The 22,281-nt window shown below is 39.8% G+C and overlaps 1 protein-coding gene across 1 annotated transcript in view; it reads right to left on the bottom strand.

Annotated features, from left to right (window-relative positions):
• MAP3K5 (mitogen-activated protein kinase kinase kinase 5) overlaps positions 1–22,281 on the bottom strand; it is a 311,649-nt gene that overhangs the window by 209,040 nt on the left and 80,328 nt on the right. The window contains exon 3 of the mRNA XM_006834631.1: positions 6,614–6,753. Within this exon, the coding sequence (XP_006834694.1) occupies positions 6,614–6,753 (140 nt within the window). The remainder of the gene's footprint in view (positions 1–6,613; positions 6,754–22,281) is intronic.

Here is a 22,281-nt window from a genome sequence, read left to right as displayed (position 1 = left end):
CAAAGTTCACAGGCCCATGGTGCTCAGACTCACTCTCCCGTTTCCTGAGAGACCCCAAGTGAAGTCTATCATGCATGAAATCAGTCTGAAAAGGATTGTTACTAGCATTTTCCTATTTCCAAACAAATGTAAATCCTAGCGTATAATCTCTCTCAACAGATATGTTAAAGGACATGAGGCATTCTGACGACATTTATTGGAAGAAAATCATGAAAACTGATTTGTTACAATGTTGAAAAATAAAAATCTCTATCAACTTCCTTCTCTTAAGATACAATGATCATCTTTTTTTGAAAAAATTAAAACATCTCATTCTTACTAGAATAAAAGTAGAATTTATAATTTAAAAGAAATACAAAACTTACTACAAATACATGACTTGATTAGACTCTAAATATCTTTTCAAATAAAATCTCAGACATAGATTTTTAAGTGTATTTTTATAGTTACTATCCATCATTTTCAAGGAGCTCTGGTAGCGTAGTGGTTACGAATCGGGCTGCTAACTTCAAGATCAGCAGTTCAAAACTACCAGCTGTTGTGCGGGAAAAAGATGAGGTTTTCTGCTCCTGCAAAGATATGCAGCCTCAGAAACCCTGTGCAGACTTAAACTATGAATTGGAACCGACTCCACGGTGCTTAACAACAACATCCCTTATTCTCAAGAAGCTTGAACTTAAAAATATTCATCTTTTTTTATATTTTCATTCTGAAAATATCCTGCCCAAAAGAAACTGCTTCTCTTCAACAAAGAACAGTTGATGAAAATAAAACAGAGGCAGCTGTCTTTCTAGATGTCCACAGAACTAACCTAAGTAAAGCTAGCTATATGACAACAGCATTCTAATTCTGTCCTTGCCTCTGGGGGGGGGGGGGAATTAGATCTTCTTTTTCCTTTTATTTGACTAACCCTTGCAAGATAGTCTATTTATAAATCACTTTGGTTCTACTTTATTTCACAGCAGTTTTCCTCTCTGTTGGTAGGTGATAGGAAAAAAAGAAGCTAAAAACTAACTGCAAGAGAAATAAACTAATTTAGAACACACATTTTTTTTTTTTTTTCCCTCAGTAGCAGAGGGTCAAAAGAACTTCTGGGATTCAGAGAAAATTGTTAGACTAAAAAAATACTTCTTACTTCAGCTATGTCTGGCCTCTGCATCTAGTTATCATGGCTTGCCTGACTACAGGCTAAATAAGGAAATGGCAAAACCTAACTAAGTAAAGTAAAAAAAGTATTGCTAAGAAATCATAGAAGACTGTATTAAGCAAAAATATAAAAATGTGAATGTGAAGCTCTTGCTTCTCAACATATCTTCCATCTAGGTCTACACACTTTTGAAGGTAGTGTTTCCATCTGTAATCCTTCCGCGAAAAACTCAGCATTCTTACATTTACTTACTTACATCAAAACAGTAGCTTTGGCATCTTCAAGGGACTCAAATCATGTTCTCTTTAATGTTCTTTGAGTTTGAGGGACAAAAACAAATCTAGAGGGGCAAGGTCAGGGTTGTAGGGTAGATGAAGTAAGGTTTCCCAACAAAATCTCATAGGGCAGCCATCGTTACCCTAGAAGAATGAGCACTGTTGTGAAGGACAAGAACTCCTCGACACAAATTCCCTGGACTTTCCTCACCAATGCAATGTTCATTTCTCTTAAAACTTTGTCATAAGAAACCCCTGTAAATCTTCTTACGTCCTTTGAGAAAATCTGTCTAGCTTTACCCCCTTCAGAACCTCAAAAAATAGTTGCCGTAAGCTTCTGAGCCAATCTCTCTGCCTTGAATTTAACTGGCCTAGCAGATCTCAGGAGACTGCAAAGCCATTTGAATTGCAAGGTTGGCAGTTCAAGCTGCTCACTATGGGTTGGAACTGACTTGACAGCACTTCACAAGAAGAAGCAGATCTCAGACTACTGGTGTGGCACTGTAGGATCCACACTGGACTGTGAACCATAAGGCGGGCAGTTCAAACCCACCAGTGGCTCCTTGGAAACCCTATGCAGGGTCGCTATGAGTCAGAAACAACTCAACTATACTAACAACAACAACAGCAGCAAATCCTCTTATTTATGTCCCACACTCTACTACTACCCTCAGCTTATTTCTCGTTTTCAAGATTTTTAAAAACTTTTTATAGTGAATCAGATAGAGAAGATCAGTTTTCTCTAGAGCAATTCATACCCATTTGTCTCGTCTCACTGATTACAATTCCACAATGTAACATTAATTGTCCCACTTCCTCGTCATGTTTCCACTCCTCCTTTTTTCCTAATCCTGCTGAAATTTGTCCTTAGGTAAGTTCCACCCCTTTGGATCTCAAATGCTTGATCATTCTGTGGTGTATGTGCCTTACTAGTGTTATTGTTCCCTTATAGATCTGTGTGTTGTTCGGCTGAACATTCATCCATGGGAGTGAGTTTGTTTCTAGACCAGAAGAGGGACTAAGGGCCACAGTCGCTGGAGTTCTACCAGCCTCTATCTGGCCTGGTCTTTTTTACGATTTTGGGTTTTGTTTCACATTTTTCTCCCAATCTAGCCAGGATTTTCTACTGTGATCCCTTTCAGAGTAGTTGGCAGTGGCAGCCAGGAGTATTCTAATTCTTCTGGTTCTCTGGTCCATCCGTTCATTGCATTAACTGTTCCCATGCATTTTTTATGTTCACCACTCTTTTTTCCTTAAAACAGGGAGAGACTAATAGCTGCACCTTAGATGCTGTTTATGAGATTTTAAGACCATACTTGCTACTCATTGAAGTAAGATGCAGCTGATCATCTTTGTGGACTATGCTATGCCAGTGGACCTTGGTGTTCCCTGAGTCTATGGTCCTGAAGTCCCACGCCTAGCTGGAAGTCACTGTTCTGAATGGACCTTTCTTTTAAGGCACCTTACTTAATAAGACAAATTGGGGTCCTAGTGTGACACTGTAGAATAAGCACTGAACTGCTAACTGAAAGTTAGTGGTTCAAGTACACCAGTCACTCTTTGAACACTCTATACAGGGTCTTGACTTGACAGAACTTAACAGCAACAACAAGGCAAGTGTATTATTGGAGAACTTGCCTACAGCCATCTGATCACAGAGATACATTTCAATATGTTTTGTCTTCAATAAACCCATACACATATGAACTAGAACCCAAGCAGCAATTTGGAGTTATCCTCATAAATGAAACAATCCCGGGATAATGCCAATGTGTTAATGCACTTGGCTGCTAGCCAAAAGATTGGAGAGTCAATTATCCCAAAGGTACCCTGGAAGAAAAGTTTAGGGATCTAATGATAAGTCTATGGAGCACAGTTGTACTCTGACACACATGGGGTTCCCATGCACCAGCATAAACGGAAGCAAGTAGAGAAAAGAAAGAAAAGACGTATTCTACGTGGAACAGTTCAGGAGGTATGTTGTTGTTGTTGTTGTTGTTAAGTGCCATCGAGTCAGTTCCGACCCATAGCGACCCTGTACAGGGCTTCCGAGGGTGTAAATCTTTACGGGAGTAGAAAGCCTCATCTTTCTCCCGCGGAGAGGCTGGTAGTTTCGAACTGCTGACCTTAAGGTTCACAGCCCGATTCGTAACCACTATGCTACCAGAGCTCCTTTCAGGAGGTATAGTTGATAGGTTTTTCTAAATGAACACATTAGGCAGGAATGTCTGATGTGCTTCTAGCTACAGCTGATGACCAATAAATCTCAGCAATGAAGGGAACAAGTTTTGGAGTCAGACAGTTCTAGTCCCAAATTTCACTAGCTCTGTCGGCTTGGACAAATGACTGAATTTGTTTAAGCCACTGTTGGCTATTCTAGAAAATGTTGATACAATATAGACCTCATAGGGCTGTTTCAAGAATTAAATACGGCAGTGTATATGAGTAAAGCACCTGGTACCTAGCAAATAGTAAGAGCTCAGTGATAAGCAGCTATTATTTTCAAGATAAATGAGCATGTGCACTTGCCATTTTAAACAGCTACTTTACCCAAGTACCAATAGCACTCCCATGCAAAGAGTAGCTAAAAACTATTCAACAAGCCGGTCTTGTTGTTTCATACAAATTTCTAAAAAGAAAAGAATGATCATAAAATTAAATTGCCAGAAACCAGTTGGCAAGAGTAAACATAGTGTAGAGTAAAAAACTTCCAACACAACACTTCTAAAAATAAATTCAATCCCAAGAAAAATGAAGGAGAAGAACAAATAAAATAATTGCACTTCCTTCTTGACTACTAATATATGCTATACATAGCAGCATATGAAAACGTTTAATTAAAATTACCCCGTTACCAAGGGGCTCAAGGAGCTCTGGTAGTGTAGTGGTTATGAATTGGGCTGCAAACCGCAAGGTCAGCAGCTAGAAACTACCAGGTCTTCCGCAGGAGAAAGAAGAGGCTTTCTGCTCCCGTAAAGATTTACAGCCTTGGAAACCCTGTACAGGGTCGCTATGAGTCGGAATCAACTCCACGGCACATAACAACAATAACACCACCAAAGGGCTGAGGTAGGAAGCATTGAGTATCAGTTTATTGGTATTAAGTGCCATCGAGCTGGTTCTGACTCATAGCAACCCTGTATAGGGTTTCTGAGGAGTGGCTGGTGAGTTTGAACCACCGAACTTGTGGTTCAAACTGACAATGTGGTCAAGTGCTTATCCTACAGTGCCACACCAGGACTTGAGTATCAGATTACAGTGATGTAAATTTGGCAATGGACATTGGTGATGATTACACAACATGATTAATATAATTGGTATCACTGAATTATCATGCAGAAAATGTTGAACTGGCAAATACTGCTATACGTATTTCTACCACCACCACAACAAAATCTGTTACAAAGCTTTAATTAAAGGGGAAAAACGCAATAGGGATTCCTTAAAGGATTGTTTAAAAGAGACACACGCAGAATACAGGCAAATTTCTTAGAACTATTTCAGAATATTCTGGAAAAGGCTATGCCTGGCATACAGTAAACTTAATTTCAAAATGAAATTCTGCAGGTTTTGCAGAAAAAGATATGCATGCTGTTGATGCGCAAATAAAGCAAAGTACTATCAAATTTTTTTTTACATGCATTTTGGGTTAGAAATCTTCATATACCATTAGAAATACAGCTCTGGATTTTAGGGCTGCACATCCTAAAATTGGCTTTGATTTGGGAACTGGCAGATGCAAATAAGAAAAAGCCACATGAAGCTAGCTGTAAGTTTCACAAAGGAAATGGATGGTATCTGGCTCAGCATGAGTTCAGAAAACTCAAGTTCTTTGAAAAAAACAACACAGCATAAAATCATCTGGCCTTGCAAAAGCATTTTAGGTACCTTCTTAAGTGGGGGAAATGCTTGCTATCAGTAAGTACCTATTAATGGAGATAATGAAATTGGGACAGGTTGAATTTTGTGGACAAATTCAGTACGTTTTTATTGCTCCTCACCCTTGTCATTGAAAACATGCTGGATGAAAGAAGTCACTGATATGAAGTATGTAGAATCACATGTACAAGTATGTAGAGAGTTTAACAGTGGTTATCAAGGGTAGGAGCTCTGGTAGCGTAGTGGTTACGAATCAGGCTGCGAACCACAAGGTCAGCAGTTTGAAACTACCAGCTGCTCCGCGGGAGAAAGATGAGGCGATCTGCTCCCGTAAAGATTTACAGCCTCTGAAACCCTGTTCAGGGTCGCTATGGGTCGAAACCGACTCGACGGCACTTAACAACAACAACAACATCAGGGGTAGGAAGGGGGCGTAGGGGTAATCATTGTTTAGCAAGCATTGTGTTTCTGTTTATAGGGATGGAAGATTGAGCAAAGATGATGGTTGCACATGACTGATCTCACTGAACTCACTGATATGTATATATGAAAGTTGCTGCATTGGCAAATGTGGTGTTATCTGTAGTTTGGTTGTTTTTCATGCCGCTGGAGGCTGAGTCAATTTCACCTCATAGGGATCTCGTGTAACAGAGTAGAAGTGCCCTAAAGAGCTGTCTGGACTGTCATTTCTACAGGAGTAGCTTGCAAGGCCTCTCTTCTGCAGAACCAACGGGTACCGTTCAAACCGCCAATCTTTTGGTTCATAGCCAAGTGCTTCATTGTTGTGCCATCAGGTTCCATATGTTAAGCACAAAAAAAAAATTTTTTTTTTAGTAATAATAATTAAAAAAAAAACACATTGAAAGAAGATGGCAGTTATTTGGTCAGAGTTTCTACTCACAGAGGAAGACACTCAGTCAGGCATGTACTTCTAGTAGAGACATATGCCTGATGAATCCCCCATGGTGACATTGCAACAGGCCCAACCAAACCTGACACAATTTCCTTTTGCCTCTCCAGGGTGTGTACTAAGAAGGCTTTGTTAACTTCCTATTCACACAGTCTTCTCAGTTGATGCTCAGACTGGAAGTAAGAACTCAGCGTAAGTGTTTACCTAGCCTGGGGATCATCCAATTTCTGTGCTGAATGTTAGATACACTTCACAACTTGGCTGGTAGTTGTTGTTGCACAGTTATCAGACTTACAAAAACAGCCCTGCACAAACCTAAGCTACATGACGTTGTTTGGATGGCCTCCAGGTACCCCTGGATCACAGTGACAATACTAAGCAGTGGAGGAGCAAGTGAGGTACCTTCAGTGACTGCAGGGAGTCGGAGTTAGTATCACAGTAGAGGATGATGTTGTTGGCCATGCTGAAGCTTTCTCTCACCCCAAGGTGGTAAAACAAAGACGGCTGCCGGAAGGCATCACTCATCTCCACCACGGCGATATCTGCAAACAGAAAACAAAGGCCCCCAAAGGATGACACCAAAATCATGCCCAATAAGCACACTTGGGGTTCAACCACCTAGTGCTCAAAGAGGAAGTGATAGGGGTTTTCCCTTTTCACTTATCACTGAATTTTGAATTTGCAGTTCTACCCGGAAGTGGTTTTACAAGTATGCCACAGGCTTGCATTTTTTTTAATAATTACTGGAAACTAAGGAGTGTCTCCAATGGTGGGAAGCAGGGTCTAAGGTTGTTGTTTCACCAAGAAAAGAGGTTAGCTAGGTTTGAATTTTTAAATAATTAAAAAAACAAACCCATGGAAAACAGCAACAAGTAATTACTATGAGATTTTTGAAACGGTTAAGTTTACAAATTATTCCAGAGCTGGGTTTTAGAATTAACTAACAATTATCTAGCCAGTCCCTAAGAAGTGTTGGTAGCACAGTAGTTGAGTGCTTGGCTGAAAGTGAAAAGGTTGGTGGTTGTAACCCAACCAGCAGCTCTGTGGGAGAAAGATCTGCTGATCCGCTCCATAAAGATTAGAGCCTAGAAAACCCTATGGGGATGCCACACATTGAAATTACCTTGATGGTACCCAACAACAATAACAGTAAGCCCCTGAAAAGCATAATGAAGAAAGAAAGAGAGCAAAGGTATAGAAATTTATGACTACAAAGAGGAATATAATCACAGATGCACATTTTTCAAAAATTCACAGATGAATAAAACCAAGGTAGTGTACACCTGATACCAAAATTGGACAATAGTCACAAAATGAAATTGAGATTAGTTTCAAACTCATTTGTGGATATGTACAAATATATGAAAGAAAAACTGACAAAAAATGCCAAACATTATATAATAAGAACACTAGATGATGAATCTAAAGCTTACGTAGGGGAATGCAAAGAAAGGATTGATAGGGAAAAAAAAATTGTTAGAGATATCCCAAATGCATTCAATAAAATTTAAAATCAGCTTCTATTTAAAAGTAATTGACAACTAAAAATATACAGGAACTTCCTTAATATGAAGAATAACACAGATTTCATAACAACTGTGGATTTTGTGCTTATACGTATACCCCTGAAAATCAGGAACAAGAACAGACTGTCAACTATTCCCATTACAGACTGGCTTTCTGAAAATCCTAGCCAATGCAATAAACATTATTTTAAATAAGAAGTTTAATTTTATAAAAATGAAATACACATATATTATATTGTCAACTAAAAAGCCCAATACAGTAAGCTGAGTAACTTTCAGAAATGCTAATAAAATTTAGTAAGGTATCAAGATGCAAAGTTATTGTGAAAACCAAGGTCATCTATAATTACAATAAATATTTGTAAAACATAGTAGTTAAAAAAAGTTCTACCCAAAATTACAAAGAAAAATTTAACCTTGTAAAAAATTGAGTAGAGCGATATTAACTTGTTAAGTATATGCAATATGTGATAGATGGTCAATATAGAATAAACATCCAATCATAAATATATTTCAACAGAAAACTAGGCTATGGACATAAGCAGGCAAATTCACAATTGTTGTTAAGTTGTTAAGTACCGTCAAGTCGGTTCCGACCCATAGCGACCCTGTACAGGGTTTCCGAGGGTGTAAATCCTTACGGGAGTAGAAAGCCTCATCTTTCTCCCGCGGAGCGGCTGGTAGTTTCAAACCACTGACCTTAAGGTTCACAATAGTATCAATGAAATGGTAAATGAATATAAACAAATATTGTACATCTCACTACTACTAATAAATGCACATCATACCAACTACCAATTACCATTTTTTCTTTTCTGACTAATAAGTGACCAAAGATTTTTAAACACCCAATAAAGAAGCAAACAAATGCCAAAACCACAATGGGATACCGTTTTACTAGAATGATTAAGATTAAAAACAAAACAGACAACCATAAAATAACAAATGTTGGTAAGGATATGGGGAAATCGGAATATTTATTCACTGCTATATGGAAAACAATGTGGTAGTTCTCCAAAAAACTACCAGATGGCCCAAAAGTCTTAAAATCAGATACACAGATCCTCGTACACTGATGTTCATTGTCACACTAGCCACGATAGCCAAAAGGTGAAATAGCTTAAATGTCCATCAATGAGGAATGGATAACAAAACACAGTACATACATAACTGCAAAGTCAGTGGTTCAAACCCACCATCTGATCCTCAGAAACCCCATACAGGTAGCTAGGAGTCAGAACTGACTCAATGACACACAAACCACAACAACAACCCAGCCAGTAAGGTATGTAAAGTGTAGATCCATGCTACAATATGGATGGAGCTTGAAATACATTAATCACTAAAAGGACCAACATTATATAACTTCACTTACATGAAAAGACAAGAACAAGCAAATGTAAAGAGACCAAAGTTTATTAGTGGTTACCAGGGGTAGGAAGTATGGAGAAAAGGAGGGCTATTGCTTATGGATTACTGAGTTACAGTTTATGGTGACTGAAAAACTGCAATGATTAAGGTTTAGTATTATACAGCGGTTCACTGTAATATAATTGCTGTCAAGCTGCACACCTGTAAAAAGCTGAATTGACAAAAGTTATGTGATGTTGTTGTTGTTGTCAGGTGCCATCGAGTCAGAACCGACTCATAGCGACCCCACGCACAGCAGAACAAAACAATGTCCAATCCTGGGTCAACCTCACTATGTGCTAGATACCTTTAATATAGCAACCAAAGAATTGCTGCTGGGGCTGCTTATATATCCAAACACCTCATGAAATTTGGTGTCTTGGTTTGGAGGTTGAGGTTGCATGTTTTCATGGGACACTCCAGTTAATTTGGCTAATGACGTGCTTAGTGCTTTTGTTCTCCCTCTTACTTCACTGCATAGTGTGTGCAGGGTCTTAAAGCCTGCAAGCAGCCATCTAAGGTACAGCAATTGTTCTCTGTCCATAAGAAGGAAAATGAAGAATAGGAAGAAATGAAGTGTGGCCAATTGCTTCCACGAACAACTGCCTTCTTTGATATGAGACCAGAACTGTATGGTACCTTGCTACTATTACTGAACATTTTGATCAAAATCCTGAAGAATCCTGATCAAAGGGGAGGGAATATAGAAGCGAATTTCAAATTCACATGGAACCCAGACTTTCTAGAGCGATGAAGGCTAGAAGAATCCCCTAAACCACTGCCCTAAACTTTATCTTTAAATCTGAAGCCAAAAGTATCCCCTGAAGTCTTGTTAAAATCAAACCAATAGTTTTGCTTAACTAGGAAAGAATAACTGCCTTGAGCTTTATACTTTGCAAGATCCACAGCATAGTGGTTACGAATTGGGCTGCGAACCTCAGGGTCAGCAGTTCAAAACTACCAGCTGTTCCACAGGAGAAAGAGGAGGCTTTCTGCTCCCGTAAAGATTTACAGCCTTGAAAACCCTGTACAGGATCACTATGAGTCAGAACCAACTCCACGGCACATAACAACAATAACAACATCTATCAGAAACCCTGTACAGGATTGCTATGGGTCAAAACCTACTCGAAGACATTTAATAAACAACAACATGAGGATAAGTTTAAAAAAAAAAAAAAAATTGCTACTAGGGTTCCAGATCATACATGCACGGGTTTATTCCAAACAAAACACTTTAAACATGACTCTGTGCTCAGTGGATGACAGCAGACAAAGTCTCTCAGTAATACACTTGTCTCAGTGTCCTTAGAGTACAAAACAAAACAAAACAAAAAACGATTCAATCAAAATAAAGTTTCCAAGGGGATCTGCTGGGCCAATTAAATTCAAGGCCGAAAGTTCAACTCAGAAAGTTATGGTGACTATTTTGGGGGATTCCAAACCAAAAGGCAATCATAGAACATAATGCAGACTGCAGATTCTGCCTTTCCTAATGAACAAGAAATTTGAACTCACATTCTACGAAGGAGAAACAAATCAGATGACATGTGGGTTAAAGATATAAAAAGATTTATCTAAGTTATGAAAGAGGAAGACAGGCTAAAGAAGCTGCAAAATTTTTTTAGAACTTAAAAGGACTCTTTGAAAAAGAGCCTTCTTTTTGGGGTCCTTAATATTACTATATATAAAAAAAAAAAAAAACCACATGAAAAACCAAGTCTTTGCAATTCCACCCCCACCCCCCATCTATCTCTTAGGCCCACCAGGCTTAGCACCCCCACCGTTGCCAGCCCTTCATAGCTAACCACACTGCTGGAAAACTAAGAGGCAGTGTTAAATGGGGTTGAAAGAAGCCAAGCAAAACATCTGTTGATGAAAAATAAATGGAAAGGCAGACAAACAAAAATAAGAGCTAACTTAAATGACAAGAGGGGGGCTATGGGTTATTTCCACAAAATTAACTCTTAGAATTTCACGATAAAATAAAACAAAACCACTGCAAAAGTTTTCAAATTAAGAGGAAAACTGTTGTTGCTGCTACATGTCATCAATCTAATTCCAACTCACGTGACAGAGCAGAAGTGTCCCATTAGGTTTTCTTGGCTGCCATCTTTATGGAAGCCAGGTCTTTCTCCTGTGAAGCTACTTGCTAGGCTCAAACCACCAACATTTAAGTTAACAGCTGAGTGATTAATCATTGGACCACAAGAGCGCCATAGAAAGAAACTAGATATTTAAAATATGTGGAACAAGCAGGATGAAATATATTCACTAGATCTTAATATCCAAACAAGAACCGATCCTTTTCAGATACTATAGATCCATTGCTGTCCATCAATTCCAACAGAGTAGAATTGCTCCATGGAGTTTCCTTGGCTGTAATCTTCACAGAAAGGAGCTCTGGTAGCGTAGTGGTTACGAATCGGGCTGCTAACCTCAAGGTGTTCACGGGAGAAAGATGAGGCTTTCTGTTCCCGTAAAGATTTGCAGCCTCAGAAACCCTGTGCAGAGTCGGAACTGACTCCACGGTACTTAACAACAAGATCAATCTTCATAGAAGCAGATTCTCAGGTCTTCGCTCCATGGTTCTGTTAGGTAGCTTCCATCTGCCTACCTTTAAGTGAGAAACTAGCTGTAAACCAAGTACCTTAGATACTATATAGAACTTTTTCTAGTGGTTTTATTTCTTCCTTTCTGATGACTATATCTTTTATGGTTCTGTTTTCTTTGCCTTGTTGTATTGGTTAGACTATTTTGTAACAAGCATTTTTAAAACAGCAATATTTCACTATCTAACAAAAGAAAATAATATTTTAGGGACTACCTTTAAACTTTTTTTTTCAAGTTTTGATTGTGAATTGAGTGTAGCTTACATGGGAGAATATCAGTTTTATACTCATCATTTCATTGCAATGATTACAGTACGCTCAGTGTATCATTATTCAACAGTATTTGCTTATATTCCCACTTTTTTTGGGGGGTGGGGGGGAAGGAGATGTACACAAAAACGCTCAAGAATATAAAATCCTTTGAACAACCAAAAGGCACTTTCTGCAAGCCTGCCTCCTGGCTTCGAGCACACAGCCTTTCTCTTTGCAAAAGCCTATAGTCATCAGCCGCTCTATCTCTCCAAGTCCTCATCTCTGCTTCCTTCTCTGGTATTGCTGCTTCTTTTCCCACATTCTGCTCATGGTCTTCTCCCTTGATGGTCCTAGGGTCCTCTGTTTCTGGACTGTAATATTAACTACTCTCCCGTTTTTGTTATAAAACTTCTACCTTTACAATTGTGGCAGCCGCAATTAGTCATAACAATTGAATTGTAAGAATCTTACCCCCATCTCCTTTCACCAGACCTGCCTACACAAGATGAAAACTATTCTGTGGGGATTCTACCTTCTCCCGCACAGGACTGATACTTGATGTGAAGACTCCTCCCCTCTCAGTTGGTATTTTGAGCTACTATATCCATAAGTATAGGTCAAGTTCATCAAATTGTAATTTACATTTGTTTCATTTATCAAAAATTATTTATCTTCCTCTAGTCGAGTTCTGATCATCAAGCCACCGTGGCTAAGTCAAACGGGTATTATCTACAAGTTTGCACATTTTTGTACACCTCCCCTTACTTCTTACCAGCTGGACACTTCACTCTCAGCTCTAGCCCTCTGTGGCTATGTCCTTGTCCATGGGCTCAGGAGTCCCAAGGTCTCACCACACTTCAGACTAACCAGCCCTTCCTTTTTTCTCTCTCATGTCCAGGCCGATGGGAGTCTATGGAACATGGTTGAACTCACCCCATATCTTCATTGCTGCCTTTCCCCCTCTTCCACTCACCAGTAGGTCAACATGGTCACCAGCAAGCTTACATGCCTGCTCATGTGTTCCCTTTGAGATTCAGTCTTGGAGGGGGACGTTGTCCTGAAGGGGCTTCATTCCTTGCCTTGATGGCTCCCTGGTGAACAACTTGCTTGTTCTTGTAGTAGCCAATCAGACTGCCATTATAATTTTTTATTTTTCCTGCTGCTATTTCTTTCAAGAAGTTTCTTCTGTTCCTCTAGCTGCTCCAGGCTGGTCTGTATGTCCTTTCAAGTGGGACTGTCACACCTCAGAAGTTTCTGGACGGGGATCAGAATTCCACCTAAGGTCCTATACACTACAAAGACTCCACAGGAAGCCTATTTCACGGGGCAAGTTCTAGAATCCCTTTTAGGTATTCCAATCAGTTACAGGCTGAAGACAGGCTAACAAACTTTCTGTAATAGTGCTTCCAGATATTCCTTTCTATCCAACTCAAACGCCTCCTGACTCTTTTTTGATGAATACTTTTACAGAAGTAGTAAAAGCAGGTGAAGATTTCCAGTGTAAAAGAATGTAATTGTAATAAATTAAATAAGCACTTCATATTCCCAAATTCTTGAACTTCACTTATATGAAGTATAGTTCATCTACTATGTTTCATACTTACTATGCGTCAAACACAAAAGGCTCTTCAAATATTAACTCACTCTCCTTAATACTCCTTTGTAGTAGGTAACATTATTATTTCAGGCAAGAGGCAGAAAAAGTACAAGTGATATGCCCAAGCTCAGCTATAAAGTGATGGTATCAGGATTTGGACTCAGGAACTCTGACTCCAAAGTCCATGCCTTAATTATTTTTTTATAAAGCTTTTTATTATGAATTGAGTGATAGTTTACATGGCAGAAATGTTGGTGACCACAAGTACTGAGATGCTGAGGCCCTGTGTCATGGACAAAAATCCAACACGAAGGCCCTCCTCAGATTGCGGGCCAGGGACCCTAAGGGCCAAAGGAAGTGACCTCCTGACGTCCCGGGTTCATTGGGTTTTGTGTACTCACTGGTGGGCTACCTCTGTATAATTTTCCTTGGTCTTATTATTCAGTCTATGCTTCTAACTCCAGTAATTGTAGCTTCTGAGAAAATGGTTTCTTATGTGCCTCTCTTAATGTCTCCACTGTGTTGGCAGTGCGTAAAGTCTGGGAACAAATCTCCCTGAGGAACAAGCTCTGGCCACTGGCAAGCATGTCAAAACTGTTCTTTATCAAGTTATTCAGTTATGTTTGATATTAACTTAATACATGAGCTCTTGATATCCATGTACAATATTAAAACCAAAACCTCTTCTAAAGCCGAGGCAGTAAAAGTTCCAAAAGCAGGTTTGCTGGGATTACGCAGGGAGGCTGGAGAGAGAAACTGCCCCAGGTATTCACTTAAGGTAGATTGGTAAATTCCGGGAGTATTGTTTAAAGAATAATAGTGGCATCCCCCTCAAACTGTCCCCAGGTGTAAACCGATTAACTTTGATGTTCTCCTTCCTCCTGAAAGCTTAAGCCAGGTAGCTGAAACAGCTTGACTCCCTTCAGACCTTTTAAATCCTTTTCACCTTTACCCATTAGGGATTAAGTGCTATAGGTATGTTAATTAGCCTTGAGAAACCTCACAGCTCTGCCTTAGGTGATTTAAGCCTAAAAAGTAATTTATACTGTTTGAACTGCAAGGTCAGTGGTTCAAGCTCACCAGTCACTCCTTGGAAACCCTATACAGGGTCGCTATGGGTCAGAATTGACTAGACAGCACTTTACAACAACAACAACATGGAGTTGAAGTTAAAAAGTAATTTATAGCAGTTTGCTTGAATATTTGGAAAATTAAGAATGCTAGATTATTAAGACAATCTGCGATGTATATTTTAGAATTTGTTCCTGTAAATCATTATGTCCTGTTTTGAACGATTAATCACATTTCATTTCTGTACCCTGTCTTATCTGAATAATCACCTTCTTCCTTTGTGCAAAATCCCTCCCTGAAAAAATAAAAGACGAATGCAGATTGAATGCTGCATGCAATACTGCCTGCAGTGCAATGCTGCCTGCAATGCATGGTCTGACTGCCAGTTTTGCATCCACTCTGGTCTCAGAGTGTCTCTTTTTTTCTCTCGTTGCGTCTTTGTGTATATTCTTTCTCTATTTCTTTCACGGCCAGATCTCCCTACTTCGTGAACCAAACTTCCCTGTCGAGGCAGGTCCCCAACACAGAACATCGGTTTTGCACTCAACCAATCATATTTTGCTTCACTGAAATGATAACAATCCCCTCCATGCATGATCGGTTAACAGTATTTGTCTCTATTCCTACTCTTTTGTTTTGTTTTGTTGGTGTACTCAAAAACATGCAGGAATATATCATCGTTTAAACAGCCAAAGGGCACATTTTGAAAGCCAGACTCCTGGCCTTCAAGGGCACACAGCCTTTCTCTTTCCTTAAGTATAGAGTTTTCAGCTTTTCTATCTCTCCATGCCATCACCTCTGACTCTATGTCTGGTGTTGCTGATTTTCTGGTTAGGATCCCACATTCTGCTCATGCTCTTCCCTCTTGATGGTCCTTGGGTTCTCTGTTCCTGGAATACGAGATTAATTACTCCTACCTCTTTGTTGATGTGTGTTGGAAGAAGTACAGCCAGAGTGCTCCTTGGAGGCCAGGATGGCCAAACTTCATTGCTCATACTTTGGACATATTGTCAGGAGGGACCAGTCGCTGGAGAAGGATATCATGTTTGGTAAGGTGGAGGGTCAGAGAAAAAGAGGAAGACCCCAGCGAGATGGATTGGCAAAGTGGCAGCATCAATGGGCTCAGCGTGGCAACAATTGTGAGGTTGGACCAAGACTGGGCAGTACTTCATTCTGTTGTGCATAGGGTCGCTATGAGATGGTACCAACTCAATGGCACCTAACAATAACAACAACCTTTTTGTTACACAACTTCTATCTTTACAGTTGTGACAATTGCTGTTAGTCATAATAACAATTACTCACTATTGAATCAAAAGAATCCTATCCTCATCCACCCTGTGTACTGAGGAGATAGGCTTGATGTGATGCCTCCTTCCCTCTCAATTGGTATTTTTAGCTACTACATCCATTAGGTAAAGGTCAAGTTCATCATATTATAGCAATTTACACTTGCTTCCCGTATCAAATGTCTTTATCTTCCTTTAGTCAAATTCTAATCATCAAGCAACTGAAGCTAGGTCAAATGGGTACAATCTGCAAAGTTGGGCATTCTTGCATGCCTCCCCTATTTCATATCAGCTGGATGCTTCACTCTCTGGTCCTCAGTGGCTAGGTCAGTGTTCATGGGCTCAGGAACTCCGAGGCATCCCCAAACTTTGGACTAACCAGCACTTCCTCTTCTCTCTCTCATCTCACGGTTGACAGCAGTCTATGGAACATGGTCGGTACTCAGCCAATGTCTTCATTACTGCCTTTCCCCCACTCCCACTCACAAGTAGACCAATGCAGTCACCAGTGAACTTACAAGCCTGCTCTTGTGTTGTCCCTTTGAATTTCAGTCTATGAAGGGATTTGTCCTAAACATCACTTCATTCTTAACTAAGTCACATCCTACTTATGGTAACTGGAGATTCCCAAGATCCAAACACAGATGAGATGCAAAAATAGATTGAGGGACCAAAGTATACTACTACTGTCATGCATTTCATGAGCAAATGGACTTAATAATTGTTTAATTGAGTTTTGGTGATAACATTGTGATTGTTCATGATAATACTGCCACACTTCACATTTTAATCTAAGTCTGTCGTTTAAAAATATAGACAACAATACATAATTATCTCATGTTTTTAACTCAAGATACAGTTTCCACTTCCTTGTTCCAACTGAGTTCATGGTAAATGGAGCATAAAATTAGGTTTAGCTGAGGTTTATTAAAGCATAATAAATTTTTAGGGCAATAAAATAAAACTGTTATGCCCAATTGCATTGTTGCCAAGAAATGGCAGTGGAATATGGATTGTGTGTTTTGTTTTTATTTCATTTCCTTTCATAATTCAATCTCTGTTAGTGATGAAATATTACAGATGAGTTGCTACTGCTTGTGAAAACCAGAATGGAAAGAAAGCACTAGTCATTAGTTACCTTTTGACCATGGTATTCGGGACACGAAGATCACCTTACATAACACAGTCCACAAAGATAATCTGCTTCATCCTACTCTGGTGAGTAGCAATGTGGGTCTTAAAAACCTGTGAGCAGCCAGCTAAGGTGCAATTATTAGTCTCCCTGTGTCTGGAGCAAAGATGAGTGAAGAAAATTGAAGACATATGGAAAACAATTAGTCTAATGGACTACGTGAACATTGGTCTCTACAACAAAAGAACTAGATAATGCCTGACTACCAATTCCAACTGCTCTGAAGGGTATCACAATAGGAGATCCTGAATAAAATGGGAGAAAAATGTGGAACAAAGCTTTAAATTATTTTTAAAACAACAACAAAAGACCAAGATATTGGTCAAAAAAAGACTGGTGGAACCACGGAGACTACGGCTCTTAATTACTCTTCAGGTCTGGAAATGAACTCTGCCCCAAAGGTCAATTATCAACCAAACAATAGACAAGTGTACATGGGTGGAAATAACACTAAGGAGAAATTCACACCTTGGAATAATCAACCATTTGAGAAACAGAGGGCAGCTTTTTTTTTTTTTTAATGTTTTATTGTGAATTATATGATAGTTTACATGGGAGAACTTTAGTTTTACATTCATTCCATCTTATATCATCTCACTGCCATGGTTCCAATCCCCTCCGTGAATCATCAACCACCCAAAGGGTATATCCCAGAAACCCGCCCCCTACACTTCTCCCTCCTCCCCCCTGTTTTCGGCCCACTGTCCCTTTCCCTCTCTGGTTCCAAGGTCCCCAGCCGCTTCATCACTCCACGTCATCATCTCTGTCTCTGTCTCAGGCATCTCTGTTTCTCTGGGTAGGATCCCGCTCTCGGCTCTTCTCCGTTGATTGTCCCAGAGGCCTCCGCTCCTATCCTGGAGAATTAATCACTCCCTTCCTTGCTACAAAACGTCTACCTTTGCATTTCCAACCCTCATAATCCGTTCTGATAAGCATTATTCACTACAGTATCACAAGTTACCCATCTGTATCTCCTTTCATCAGCTCCGCCCAGACAGATTGAATAGTACCTACTGGAGATTCTGCCTTCTGCCATGTTCCCTGGCACCAGGTTCCCTCTTGAAAGCTTGTAAGCCAGTCACTTCTTGCCTTTGTAGTCTCCCCTTCCCCATTTGAGTATCCAATGTCCAAGCTGCCCTTCTCTGTCCACTCTGTGTGTGGGGGTGTGTGTGAATGTTTCTTGCTGTGAGGATTTGTTCCCTCTTTTGAGTCGCTGCTCCATAGGCATAGGTCAAATTCATCAGACTGTTATCAGCTCACTCTTTTTATTATTATTTTTTTTCCCTCTTCTTTCCTCTCCTGGTTGAGCTCCGATCATCCAGTCATCTGGTTCAGGTCACATGAGTATCATTTGCAAGTGTGGGTGTTCCTGTGCATATGTCCTCTCTTCTCGTCAGCTGGTAGCTCCACTCTCCTCTCAAGTCTGGAGGGCAGCTTTTATACAAGCACAAAGTTTAGCAGGGTTAGGAAAGAAGGAGGAATGGAAACAGGAAATGCAGACAGAAGTGGTATGAGTGACATTCCATTATGGGGATTGCAATTAATGACATGAAACAAATGTGTAGGAATCATGGAATGAAAAACTGATTTGTGCACTATAAACCTTCACCCAATTCCCAACACAAAGCTGTAAAAAAGTCCTTACTTACTCTCTATGCAAATTTTTTTCTTAGGCATCAGATCACTTACAGACAAGATTCCAAGAATCTATTTGTAACATGCTATATACTAAAGGGGAGTTTCTATGAGTCAGAACCTACTCAATGGCACTTAACAACAACAATATACTAAAATGGAGTCCAGGAAGAAGGAGAGAGGGACTACTTCTGAATATTTAGTCACTGAAAACCTTATGAATAGAAGTGGAACACTGTCAGCATCAGAATACTGAATATTGAAACATGATGAAGAACACCAGAATATTGTCAGATGTGGTGCCGGAAGATGAGCCCCTCAGGTTGGAAGGCACTCAAAATACGACTGAGGAAGAGTTGTCTACTCAAAGTAGAGTCGACTGATGTAAATGGAGTAAAGCCCTCAGGACCTTCATTTAACTGTAAACATCCATTAATTATCTGAACACAGAATGGATGAAATATGAATCTAGGAAAATTGGAAATTGTGTAAAATGAAATGGAGCACATAAACATTGATATCCTAGGAATTAACAAGCTGAAATGGACTGGTATTGACCATTTTGAATCTCACAATCACATGGTTTACTATGCTGGGAATGATGTCACATTTATTATCAAAAAAGAACATATCAAGATCTGTCCTGAAATACAATGCTGTCTGTGATAGGATAATATATATACACCTACAAGGAAGACCGGAGTCCTGGTATGGCGCTGTGGGTTAATCTGCCAGACCGCAAAGCCGTCTGAACTGCAAGGTTGGCGGTTCAAGCTCACCAGCCTATCCTTGGAAACCTTATGCAGGGTCACTATGGGTCAGAACTGACTCGACAGCACTTAACAACAACAATAACAACAAGGAAGACCAGTTAATCCCATTACTGTTCAAATGTATTTACCAATCACTAAAGCCAGTGATGATGAAATTGAAGAATTCTACAACTATCCATTAATAATCTGAACATGGAATGTACGAAATATGTAGCTAGGAATACTGGAAATGGTAAAAAATGAAATGGAACACATAAACATCAATATCTTGGGCATTAGTGAGCTGCAATGGGCTGGTGTTGGCCATTTTGGACCTGATAACCACATGGTTTACTATGTCAGGAATGACAAATTGATTGAAGAGGAATGGTGTTGCCTTCATCGTCAAAAAGAACATATTAAGATAAGTCAGAGGTACAATGCTGTCTAAGTGATAAGATAATATCCATGCACCTACAGGGAAGATTAGTTATTACCACCATTATTCAAATTTACACACTAACAACTAAAGCCACTGCGGATGAAATTCTACCAACTTCTTCAATCTGAAATTGATGAAATATTCAATCAAGATGTATTGATAACTGGGGGAAAGGCTGGCAGTACATAAGAAGGGGAAGGAGAAAAAGAACAAGGCGGACGGGAGAACAGTTGGGCAGGTTTGCATGGGCTAGGTGGGACAGAGGTAAATGACAAGGTATGCACAACCCTGGAATAACAGGGCTTCAGGATACAGGGATTGAGGCATGGCTTGAAAGGGGGAAAAGACGGGAATAATGTTAGGATGCTTGGCTGTCTTTTGAATCTTGGTCTCCCCTGCCTACCATTGTGAAATAGACACTTGGTTGGGGGGAGGGGGGGAGAGGAAGCCAGAAATATCACAACAGAAAACATGTGGGCCCATATCCAGCCTATAACTAAGTGGAATACCTTCAGGGGGTGGGGCTGGAAACTGCCCAGACCCAAAATGGTGGGGGGACTATGATGGCATGGACAGATGGAATGGCTGGGGACACGGGACACAGGGAGGGAGAGAAGCTGTTTGCTGACAGCCAGGGATTGGAATGCAAAGGTTGGAAACAAAGAGGAAGGGTCAGTTGTGGGAAAATATGGCCTTGGTGATAGAAATGATGCTGGAGATGAATCATTTGCAGACCAATGATGTCTTCATTGAGATACCTCTGTTAAACAACATAAAGATGACCATACACATGGACCTCACCAGACAGAATACACAGAAATCAAATTGACTACATCTGTAAAGAGACAGTGAAAAAGCTCCATATCATCAGCCAAAACAAGGCTGGGGACAGATTTTGGAACAGACTATCAATTGTGCATATGCAAGTTAAGGCTAAAGCTTAAGAAAATGAAAACAAGTGAACAAGAGCTAAAATATAACCTTGAACATATCCCACATGAATTTAGAGGCCAGATGAAGAACAGATTTGATGCATTAGACACTAAGACCAAAGACCAGTAGAGTTGTGGGATGACATCAAGAACATCATACAGGATGAAAGGAAAAGGTCACTAAGGAGACAATAAAGAAGAAACAGACCAAAATGGATGTCAGAATAGACTCTGAACCTTGCTTTCCAGAGTAGAGATGCTAAAGCAAGTGGAAGAAGTGAGGAGGTACAAGAGCTGAACAGAAAATTTCAAATGTCAGCTCAAAAAGACAAGGTCAAATATTATAATGAAATGTGGACAGACCTGGAGTTAGAAAATCAAAAGGGAAGAACACACTCAGCATTTCTCAAGCTGAAGGAACTAAAGAAAAAAATTCAAGCCTTGACTTATAGTATTGAAGGATTTTACAGGCAAGATAGTGAATGATGCATAAAGCATCAAAAGAAGATGGAAGAAATGTACAGAATCACTGTACCAAAAAGAAATGGTCGACGTTTAGCCATTTCAAGAGGTAGCATATATTTAAGAGCCAATGATCCTGAGTGAAAGTCCAAGGCACATTGAAGGCATTGGCAAAGAACAAGGCACTAGGAATTGATGGAATACAAATTGAAATCTTTCAACAAACTGATGGGGCACTAAAGGCACTCACTCATCTATGCCAAGAAATTTGGAAGACAACTATCTGGCCAACTGATTGGAAGAGGTCTGTATTTGTGCCATTCCAAAGAGAGGTGACCCAATGGAATGCAGAAATCACTGGACAATATCACTGATATCCCATGTGAGTAAACATTTATTAAAGATAATACAAAAACGGCTGCAACCATACATTGACAGAGCACTTCCAGAGGTTCAAACCAGATTCAGAAGAGGACATGAAATGTGGGATATCATTGCTGATGTCCGATGGATCTTGGCTGAAAGCAGAGAATACCAGATAGATGTTTACCTGTGCTTTATTACTACACAAAGGCTTTTGATTGTGTGGATCATGACAAGCTATGGATAACATTTGAAAAATGAGTATTCTGGAACACTTAATTGTATTCATGAGGAACTTGTACATAGACCAAGAGGCAGTTGTCTGAATAGAACAAGGGAACACCGAATGTTTTAAAATTAGGAAAGGTGTGCACCAGGGTTGTATCTTTTCACCATACTTGTTCAATCTGTATACTGAGCAAATAATCCAGAAAGTTAGATTATACAAAAAAGAACACAGCATCAGGATTGGAGGAAGAATCATTAATAATATGCAACATGTAGATGACACAATCTTGCTTGCTGGAACTGAATG

Source organism: Chrysochloris asiatica, unplaced genomic scaffold (genome assembly GCF_000296735.1).
Source record: "Chrysochloris asiatica unplaced genomic scaffold, ChrAsi1.0 scaffold00013, whole genome shotgun sequence".
NCBI classification, from domain to species: Eukaryota; Metazoa; Chordata; class Mammalia; order Afrosoricida; family Chrysochloridae; genus Chrysochloris; species Chrysochloris asiatica.
Note: the sequence above shows the minus strand (reverse complement) of the source record. Positions and strands in the feature narration are given on the sequence as shown.